At 31.4% G+C, this 11216-nt stretch overlaps 2 protein-coding genes across 2 annotated transcripts; both read right to left on the bottom strand.

Annotated features, from left to right (window-relative positions):
- Positions 1 to 5: 5 nt before the first annotated feature.
- Positions 6 to 3827, bottom strand: LOC106142197 (arylphorin subunit alpha). Its single transcript, XM_060948974.1, has 6 exons — positions 3808 to 3827; positions 3523 to 3638; positions 2546 to 2655; positions 1621 to 2433; positions 1280 to 1419; positions 6 to 864 (listed from the first exon to the last, which is right to left on the bottom strand). Exons 2-6 carry the CDS (start codon positions 3605 to 3607, stop codon positions 6 to 8), a joined length of 2007 nt encoding a protein of 668 aa, XP_060804957.1. The 5' UTR covers positions 3608 to 3638; positions 3808 to 3827.
- Positions 3828 to 4607: 780 nt separating this feature from the next.
- Positions 4608 to 9741, bottom strand: LOC106142228 (troponin C). The gene is made up of 5 exons (XM_013343910.2): positions 9604 to 9741; positions 8464 to 8635; positions 6621 to 6723; positions 5834 to 5982; positions 4608 to 5116 (listed from the first exon to the last, which is right to left on the bottom strand). Exons 1-5 carry the CDS (start codon positions 9604 to 9606, stop codon positions 5088 to 5090), a joined length of 456 nt encoding a protein of 151 aa, XP_013199364.1. The 5' UTR covers positions 9607 to 9741; the 3' UTR covers positions 4608 to 5087.
- Between the last annotated feature and the right edge of the window lie 1475 nt (positions 9742 to 11216).

Raw genomic sequence — 11216 nt, 5'->3', positions numbered from 1 at the left:
TTAAATCAGTATAGATGCATTGAAAATTGACCAAATCCATTAACAGTTCTTTTATGATGATATACAGATACATTATAAAATCCATAATTGCTTGCGTTATCTTTATAGTTTGTTGCTAATCTGTGGAATGGAAATCCTAGTGGTTTATCGTCTATTTCAAGGGACATAGTTATATTTTTGTATAAGTTTGCTTCAGGTGTTTTCATTTCAAATGTATTTACAGGAGTTATCATGACAAACATTGTAAGGTGGAGACCATCCTCCAAACCTCTAGGTATTAACAGATTGGCAGGAAACTTATACATATTATATTTATAAGCGCTCTTGACTGGTGCTTCTAAATTAAAGAAATCGTCAAATGAAAACCTTGATGAATTATCAGGTGACCAAGTAATGTTTGTGAATCCTTGTTTAAGTCCACATTTAAAAGCATCCATTTCGAAAAATTTATGATAGTTGTCCCAGCATGTAGAATTATAACATTGTGGGCCCAAAAACAGTCTTACAACAACATCTTGTTCCATATCGGATTCGACATTAAATGATACCTTAAAAGGTACATGTTTCAATCTCATCTGTCTAGCTGTAATCATATGAGGATTAGGTGCAAAAACATATACTTTTTCACTACCAATTAGTGCCTTATTTATATTAAACTGATAGTAATCAAAAAAGCTAACAAAATCATCGATCTGACTATCAATAATGCGGAAACTGTCCGTTTCATAGGCGGACAAGTCGAATGGACCCATGTCCTTCAAGAAATCCAGGGAATAATTTAAAGCGCGTTCTAAGAGCACCCAGTAAACGCGATCTCTAAGTGCAGTTTGATATTGATGCATAATTGATGGTGAGGGTGTGCTCCTGAAATTAAAGTAAAACATAAATAAATTTTAAAGTAGGAAGATTAATTTATCTAGATTTTTTTTTCTACTTATTGTAAAAACCGTACTTGAATTAATGCACAAATAAGGCCTTTTTTATTTATTTATTTACTAAACTATGTACACAGAAACATCGAGACTGACAATCACAAGAAAAAAAAGTAACAAATTCGTATCTCTTCAAACCATGACATTGGCAGAATCACCGAAAGTCCGGTGGAAGCCATAATATAGAAAAGAAAGAAAGAAAGGTTTCTTATATCTTTTAATAAAAACTACACAACTTCATGTTGTGTTTTATATTGTTTATTTCTCATTTCCAAGTTCACGATAAGGCTCAAATGATCAAACACTAACTTGAGTCACTGCGGCTATAATATTTATATTTAACTTACACATTTTGTGTTCCAACCCCATAACCAAAAAGATTTCTAATAGTTTCACCCGATTTAACACCATCTAAGTTTGCTCTCAATAGTTTTGGTAATAACTGCAAATAATTGTCCTCATCTATCTTGACCAATGTACCGTTACTCTGAAAAAATCATTAAATAAAAAATAATAAGTCAGTTCTGATATGCAGGAAATCTATTAAAACTATATTGTTGATATTATTAATTGATGATACATGTAATATTGATTTAATTACATATATAAATAAAGACTGAAGTAAATTACACTCAGAATAGGGTAGGTAGTAAAATTAAAAAAAATAACAAAAGTGTATCAAACTTACCATCATTATTATACGCCTAGAAAGACATTCCTTTATGGCAATATCAATAGTAACAAACTTTTCATTAGATATTTCGTGGGAACTGATGAAAGAAGGTCTATTAGGAAATGCAAGTCCGTTATCATACATCAAAAATGGGCGGTAGTCAATGTCACAATCTTCATTTAATGATTTATCTCCTTGTAATAAGTGTTGCTTTTCTAAGTTATATCTAGACAATAATTGTTTTAAAGCAAATAGGTAATGCTCAGCATGTCTTGGGTTCATTTCGTCTAGTTCTTCATTTGACATCCAAAATGGATGTAGAAGATGAAGTCCATAGTAATAGCTATTGAGTGATATATCTTCCCTAAAATAATTTGTATCTTGATCACATTCATTAGGATGATCCCAACCAGAATAATTAGTATTTATGGTGAAAGTTTTATCGTCGATCTTTCGTATTTGATAAATCTCAGCTTCCTGAGGGTGAATATGCCCATAATTGAGTTTTAGTCTCAGGGCTTTAACTAAAGTTTCACTATTAATAAAAAAATTTGGTTTTGTAATAAATGGCGGTGACATTTCTGCTAGTTGAACATCGTTACTGTATAATGCTGTTAATTTCAAAGCATAGTCAAGTATATCTTCATTTATATTCTGTTTGGCCCATTCTTGGACAAGTTTGATTTCATTGGAATTTAAATCTTGCAGAACACGGAACAGGGCTATGGTCGTTTCCCTTATGTTTGTGTCATAAATATTAAAGGTTATCCCCTTCGTAGCGTAACCTTTTTCAATAAAGTTATTGAATACCACGTAGTTCTCGTTTTCCTGCAACAATTGTGTAAATAATATCAGTTAAACTAATTTTGAAGTCTGAGAAACAAAAATGAATTATATGTACTCTAGGTACATTGAAGAATAAATTACAAAGTCGCTTTACCTGGCTTATGAAGTCGGTTAATTTGACTTTAGAATGTATTCGTATATTATGAGGAGTAAATCCAGCTGGTATTATTTGCATCCGGTACGATTCGTCATTAATTGAGAGATCTGTAACATGGGTGTGAGTTGCTCCATTGCTTTAAGCTATAAACAACCTCTCAAATCTCTGGTTAAACAAAATGTATGTTCCACCATTAACAATTTTTATGGTCAACGCTTGTTTTAATGTTAAGTTACCGTAAAATTGTATGTAAAATAGTTTACATCAAATTTTCATCAAGGCTTAAAGTTCATTTCATACAAGGTATTTCTGTTGCTTGCCAAAAACAATTAATTTCTGATCTAAATACATTCATATATTTTGTCACGTGTATATCCCTTGCTGAGTAGACAGAACTAACAGTCTTAAAAATGCTAAATGGCCACGTTCAGCTGTTAGGCTTAATGATATAATTGAGATTCAAATAGGGACAGGTTGCTAGGCCATCGCTTAAAATAATTCCAAGTTTATAAGCCCATCCCTTAGTAAGTAGTAGCCTTTTACGATATACATGAGAAAGAGTCCTATTCTTTTTTCTACAGGTGTTAGGAACCAATTTGTAAAAAATATTTTTATTTCGTAATCGCAATAAAAAAGTCTAATTTTAATCGTCCAATCTTACACTTGGCTTATGTGTGGTATTTTACTAAAATTCATTTTCTTATTCATAACTAGTAATTGAACCAAATAAAAATTATTTCTAGTTAATATTAGATATAGATATAGAGAATAATTTATAGAAAATAAAAATAGATAGTTCATAAAATTTGTTTCCCTTTATGTTAATACTTAAATATTTAAATAAGCATAATAAATGCGTGGTTCAAAATAAACCCATAGATAATCGATCTCTCATTCTAATTCAAAAAGATAAAAAGGCTGCACTGTTAGATTTAATTTTTTTAAGTTCAAGAGAAAAACAAGTCACTACATACCTCCCTCGTAAATTAAGCTCCGAAATTCATCAGCAGGAGCCGACAAGGCCACGCCGAGGAAAAAAATGCAAATCCACGTATTCATTGTTGACCACGCTTGTCCTTACGGAGGTCAACTAAACAATGCCAATACTAAATCACTCTTATATGTAACATACACGAGACTGGATCCATGGCAATTGAGATCCTGACGATGGTACATAAACAATCGTAATTTTAGATATTTGCGTACAAAAGTGCTTAAGTTCTTTTCACCTTTTTTATATGGTAGGTATATATACTTACTTTATGAATTTCGAGTTATGTTTATCGTAGATTAGAGAATGTGTATGAGACAATTAACAGGAATCATCAAGATTTTTATATATCATTGTTAATCTCCCAACTTTGAACAAAAAAAAATTAAAGTTATGAAAAAACATTTACCAATGAATTTTGACGGCAGGATGGGCATTTCAGGGCATGATGAGAAAAGAACTTTTTCTGATTGGCCTGGGTCTTGGATGTTTATTTGTATAATAAGTATTTATTATAAAATATAGTATCGTTGAGTTAGTATCTCGTAACACAAGTCTCGAACTTACTTCAAGGCTAACTCGATCTGAGGAATTTGTCCCCTATATATAAAAAAAAAACTTGCGCGCAGTGAGTGATGACTGTAGATAAAGCGAAAGAAGTATGCAGGAAAAGTGACATATAGAAATATATATGACATTTATATACATATTTGATATGATTTAGCTGTTTATTTCATACTTCTGATTCCACCTGTACCGTTCTCTCAGGAAGCAAAATGCAATTGGTCAATTTTCCAATTGTAGGGTCTTGGAAGATGTCTAATTTTGGTCCAGATATATACAATTTGCGCAACCAATTTGAATAATAGATTGATAGCAACGGTAAAAATATTAGGTATACTAAGTATCACTAAGGTCGTTCAAATTACATGTAGATGAATATTCTATCCTCATTGATTTGTAGAGGTTATTTTATTCATTGTTGTGATATTACGAGTATATGTTTATGTATTTATGCAAAGTGTAATTAAATAGTTTTAGAAGGTATGAAAAGGTGAATGTGCGAAATATTATGCATTCTCAGACATAATTTATTTAATTGATTTAAGAATACATTATTTATTGGAAAAAAAATAACAAAACTGAAAAAATAAATAAAATATATCATATGAAACGGGTTAATAAAATGAAAACAAAATTTTAATTGATATAATTTAATGTTGTAGATCTTAATTGATAAAAATAATATTCCAAAAACATTTTGCGTTATAAATATTAGCATTAAATTGTTACAACGAACCCGTTTCGTGTGAATTATTCCGGAAATAATTCTTTGGAACGGCTTCAAGCAACCCCGGCCTACCAGTTGTAGAATACAATAAAATAACCATTTAACAAGCCTATCTATAAGATAGATAAAACATTGTGTATATGTGATGATAAACAATCATGCTAATACCGCATAAAACATTTTGTACTAGACAAGTCTTCTCCCACAATGTAAATAATTTCTAATAATAATACTATGTGCATAGACGGCGATGTTATTTAGTCTCCAGTCATCATCTCCATGAATTCTGTAAAAAATAAAAATAACGCTCTTTCAATTATTTTGATACGAATGTTTTATGTAGCTTTTGCCTATAGAATTCTCGTTAAATCTTATATCGGTTTTAATCGGCAAAATTTCAGGATTAAAAATGTGGTACCTATAATTTAAACATGGAAATCTATGCAGACATATATTCCTATAATTATTTTTAACTTGAATCAAACAGGTAACTATAAAACATGTATGTCCATAGTCAGACCAAAGTGTAAGAATGAATGTACTCTAAAATAGAAAATAAAAACCCAAAACTTGTAACGAGGTAGTTGAGATCAGCATTAATTACGTATTATAAAAATAGTGAGTGGTTCAATGACGAAAAATAACAATTGAGTCATCGACTCCAAAGTATCCGATTTCATCACTGAATTACAAAAAATCTATGAATGGGCGCGATGAATCGTTCGTTAGCTGCGAAGCTCGCAGTTTGCAAAACTATTTATACATAGAGTACTTTTCACAGGCAGTGCAGCAGCAAAAATATAACAAGTTTTTGTATAGATTGTCTGACTGGCTAATAATTTTAAATTTTAGCCTTTTATTGGTCACAAATAAAGCGAATTTTGTACAAATAGCATAATAATGTGTCTGAAATAAAAATTACCATAAAAGCATAATAAAATGACTGTCTAGTACGACACAAAAGAAATTTCCTAAATATTGTCTTTAAAAGCAAAATACTGACCATCGAAATCAACGGTTCCGGAGCCGTCAGTGTCGATTTCAGCGATGATGCCGTCCAGATCGGAGTTACTCAGTTTGTCGTCCAGCGCAGCCAGGATCTCCTTCAGGGTGGAAGTGGTGATGTAGCCGTTGCCTTCACGGTCGTATAACCTGAAGATGTTAGTTGGCTTTATTATAGCGATTGTTAATATAGTCCGAATCTTGATCTTATATTTTTGTGAAATATCAGAGAAATTCTGACACGAAAATGTTAATGGCTGCAAAACTTGATCGCTGATATTATTATGGTTAAGGATAATAAGATCTACTCTAGGGAGTAGCCCGAATGCGCGTTTGACCAATGCTGAATTAAATAAGTCAGGTTTTAACAGGAATCGATTCCCGTCTGAGCAAGTTAACACAATAATATCCATGTTGTTAGATAAAACTATTAGCTTGATGAAGGTTACCAATACTTAAATTAGGTCAACGTCGAATCAACATCATTCGCCACAATGATGATGGTACAATCTACTTTACCTCAGAAAATAATCTATTAAAATTGTGTTCCGAAATAGACTCAAGGATTTTTTTTAAAGTTAGTGTCCAATCCTAAAAATACCTAGTGTATTCAGAAAAATATACGTTCATTCTAAACAACACAACGGAATACACTAGGTAAAAATACCTAGTGTATTCCGTTGAGACTCTTGGCACCATAACGACACCCTTTGGCAAAAATAGCCCTCATTGAGTTTTCGGGTTTAAGCCAATGTACAGACGAGATGATTATATAATCAAAAAGTTACCTGAAAGCTTCCTTCAGTTCCTGTTGCATAGCTTCAGCATCCTCTTCTTCTAAGAAGTGGGACGCAATGTTGCAAAATCCATCAAAGTTGATTTTTCCACTTCCTGAAAAATAATAAATAAATAAACGATTCAGAATTCTACAAACTTCTACTACTATGTATAATTTTCTAGTGTCTGGAATTTGTACATATGTACGTTAATTATTCCAAGATTTACATTTTATTTACAAAATTTTGTTGAACATGGCATGGCAATAAAAATTAATGACCAAAAAATGTGAATTAGATAGTAACAAAAGTTGAAAAAAATATGATGATATAAGAACGTTAACACATGTACGTAACATGCGTGATAGTCTTGGTATATAATAAATGTTTCATCTATACAGTAAGTCAGAAAACTCTTATTCGTTGACCAAGAAAACATTGACATTGCGACATACAACACTCAAGACTTCAAAAAGTTTCCGCCCACAAAATACATAAACAATCGTTTTTGTGTGACATTTATAACGCTTGTAATATTTTATGAATCCGGTGAAGGAAAGAATATGCAAATAATAATTTAACAGCGACATTCAAAGGCGTGAAACGTAACACGAATCTAAAACAAGCTAATCCATTACTGAGAACCTTGGCATTCCTTTACAAAGATCTTCTATTTCTTTCAACAGTCCTTTCATAAATAACTAAATCAAGGCAAGCGAGACACTATTTAGAGGAACTGTAACTCTGAGGGAAGAAACAGAGTAGGTACAGAAATAACTTCGGTTCGTGGCCAAGCGTAAAACTATTCCATAATATGTTTGAAGTGTATCCTCGTTATATCAACTGCTATACAACCTCGTTATAAAACTATGTTTATACTATTTTCATGAAATTTACTTATGTAAGTAGACATGAAACTATTATTTTAAACGAATTTCAAGAGTCTAATTTTTGTTGCAAATTATGAGAACTATCGGACTTCTTCTAAGGATAAATGTAACTGGGACAAACGCCAGGAGTATAATGAATTCCTCCCCAAAATTACCGAAGTTAAGATGTATATTTATTGGCAATGAAAAAAAAAATTTAGCCATGTGGATTCCTCGAGAAATTACAAACGAAGGAAGTAACGGTGGTGTTAAAGCCAGATGCATCTTTCGAATTTCCTAAGATATCAATTCTCATTCGGGTTGTCGAATACCAGCCAATAAAAATAAGTAGGTTAGTGATACTGAAAGTAGCACGTGTGTTCAGGGCTCCATTGATTCTGGTTTTGATGTGACACTGAATTTGCACGACGCGACACCTAGTTTCTATTCTAGATGGCGATGATTAATGGTCTATAGTTGTTTACAATTTCAAAGGAGGTGACAAAATGAGAAATGTTTTCGGGTTTTAATGGATTTCTACAAATCTTTTCACACAAATAATTTGTGTTTCTGGACGACATGATTACCTATTGTTTGCCAAAAAATATGCGATAGTTTTCGTTTTTTGTTTGCATTACACGTGTGTCATATTTTTTTATACCTATATCAGTTATCACCATATTTATAACGGATATTATAGTTTATAAGTTGCAAGTATATATTTTCAAATTCAACAATTTATTACAAAAATAACGACTTTTGATTGAATTTGAGTGCTGAAAAGAATGACATTATCTTGCCATCCAACACACAACTGCTTCCAGGACAAATATTACAAAATAAAGTCCTAGCAGCAACGATTACAGAAAATGTGAAATTCATTAATTTAGTTTCTTTTCTTTTTAAAAATTTTATGTACTAAGTTAAATTTTCGTTAATAATTTTTGTACTTATAACATATTGAAATAAATGAACAGTAAGCCTACCTTCTGGGTCATTCTCCTCGATGAGGGCCTGAAGCTCGGAGTCATCAAACAGCTGACCCATGGTGTTCAGGATGGTGGAGATTTTCAAGACGTCGATGAAGCCCGACTTGGTGGTGTCAAACATCTGGAAGGCTTTGCGGAGCATCGCCATCTTTTGTTCGTCGTCTGAGTCCTGTAAAGGAATTATTTTCACTTTTATTTGACTTGCTTGTTAATTTTTATTCTATTTTTATTTATAGCTGCTATTTCACCTTCCTGGATCTTTCAGAAATGTATTGCTGTTTTTTTCTTATCTTTATTTGGATATTTTTTATCACTACATAATTTTCTTTAAGTTAAATCGATGGATTCTCTTATTTATTTCTATCTTTCCAAAAAATATTTTGTTTTTCCTTTATCGTCTACTTAACATGTTATAGTCACAAAGGATACAGTCTAACTACTTTTAAAAAACACCTTTTATTACCAAGATGATATAATAAAGTTCTTTTAATTAAATAAAAATAATCAGAACTAGTTCTTCTCACACCTTTCATTAATATTTTTATGTGAGCAGTGAAAATACTATATCAGGTAACACATGTGAAACTATTAAAACAACTTTAAGTCTTGGACATTTTCACTTCGTCGTTCATTATCGAAATGAGAAAACCGTCACTTTAACTTTGATGAAACAATAGTAATCTTCTTGCACTATTATTGTGAGTCAATATTATAATAAAAACAATTTATAACACACGATAAGAAATTCTGATATCCGGTGCACGTCACACAATTTTACTAATTAGTAACAGTAGAAATTAAAACACCAAAAATATGGCGTAGAAACCAGGGTGATTCAGAGCAAGTAAGGATGAAATTGAACACCAGTGGTTTTAAATGTATTTATTTTAAGTTTTATATTGAAACACTTTCGAAACAATTATATATAGTATTTTATTATTTATGAAAGAATAACTGGTTTTGTTTATGTTTATGTATATCATAAATATGTATTGTTTTTCAACCTTCAATTTTAAAATTCTAATTTTTTTTTACTAATCATATTTATGGCACTGGAAATCATTATATTTATTGCACATGACACAATTTATCATTAATCACTTGAAGAACTTTAAAACTTTTTCTTAAGAATCTCACCATGTTTGTTTTGTAGGGTTGGCAGTTGTAACAAGAACCGAATCCGAGTGCGAGTGTTGTTACACTGGATTTTCCCTTGCTTTGCCACCCTTATTTATAGATCATTCCGAAGAAACAGGGAATACGAAAATAAAAGAAAACTGCTTCTGTCTCTGTCACTCGCGCGGTTCCACTCGAGCGTAGAATTGCTAAATTTTCTTTATGTGTTAGAGAGCGCGTAAGCGTGAAACTAAATAAAAATACACGAAAATTCGAAATTGTACGACATCCCATAACGTTTCAAACAAGAGGGAAATCAAGTTGACTATCGGGTAGTATAACTTAGTTCAAAGTATATTAAATTCTATCCAAAGACATAATGCCGCTAGAGTAATGGATTGAGCCAGGTGCAATTCGGGTTAATATTTTAGATTAAAAATAATATAAAAATAAACATCATTATTTGCAAAAGAATTGTCTATCGGATTAAGCTAATCAATGCAAATAACTAAGCTTGTTTACGTTCACAGTAATTTTTCTAGAAAAACTTAATGAGAATAATTTATTACAGAAATTTAGGGTATCGTTATGTAAAGTTGAAACACAATAATTAGTTTAATGTATAGGTATAATTAAGAAATTTTAATAAACAGATTACGTGCGAGTTCTATAGACAAATAGTTGCTCTAAGCCGTCTACCATTCAACTCATCATTGTGAATTAACAACCAGATGATGGATATGTTTTTACGATAACAGGAAATAAGCCAAATTATAAACATATCGACATACAGTTTATTTTAGAAAGATTTCATGTCTTTACTATTTATTCTGAGTTGATTGAGTTTAGAATGTACGTATATTTTTCTGATTAACACCCAAATGTATTACGGAATGTTATGAACAGAACTACGGAATTATTTTTTCATTTCATTAAAAAAAAAGAATTGTTTTAATTTATTTTTCACATAGGTAATGTTTGCACCTGATGAATGTGAAAATATTAGGTTCATCTATTGATGAAGCTTAGTTTTGAATATATATTATTAGAGAATATTTTTGTAGCTACTACAACATCAACGTTTATGTAAAATTTTGATTATTTTTTCATCTGGTTTATTTTTTACAATTAACGTTCATCTTTTTAAGCAAGCTCGTTTAGTAAGTATACTCTTGGTCTGACCTTTCCCTAAACTTAATAACTGTCGACATTCCTTATGTCGTTTTTTATCGTTATTCACCTTTATATGTATAGTCTGAATAAAAGTAGTTGTTACAACTATCACGGAATGCGAACAACATCATACATGCTTAACATTCCAAAACAAGATCGTGCAACCGTGAAATGACTGGCTAAACTCACGCTCATAATACATGAAGTTTACCATTCATTCCTGTAACGTGTTCCAGAAACGCTTAAGCAGCTCCTTGAATAAGCTCAGGAAATTCCTTTGAAGCGCCGATTCAACAATCCCAATGAAAATATTGCGCGTGGAGACTTTACAGACAGGAGTTCTCAACTTTTGGCGCTATTACTACTACAATAATATTGTACGGTGGGGCGGATAATTCCTTTCTTAGATATGCAATGAAACTAATTTGTTAAACTGATTGCTTACATGTACGTAAATAAAT

The sequence above is a fragment of the Amyelois transitella genome, chromosome 17 (assembly GCF_032362555.1).
Source record: "Amyelois transitella isolate CPQ chromosome 17, ilAmyTran1.1, whole genome shotgun sequence".
Taxonomy (NCBI): Eukaryota; Metazoa; Arthropoda; class Insecta; order Lepidoptera; family Pyralidae; genus Amyelois; species Amyelois transitella.
The sequence above is the reverse complement of the archived record's forward strand: the minus strand, read 5'-3'. Positions and strand labels throughout refer to the sequence as shown.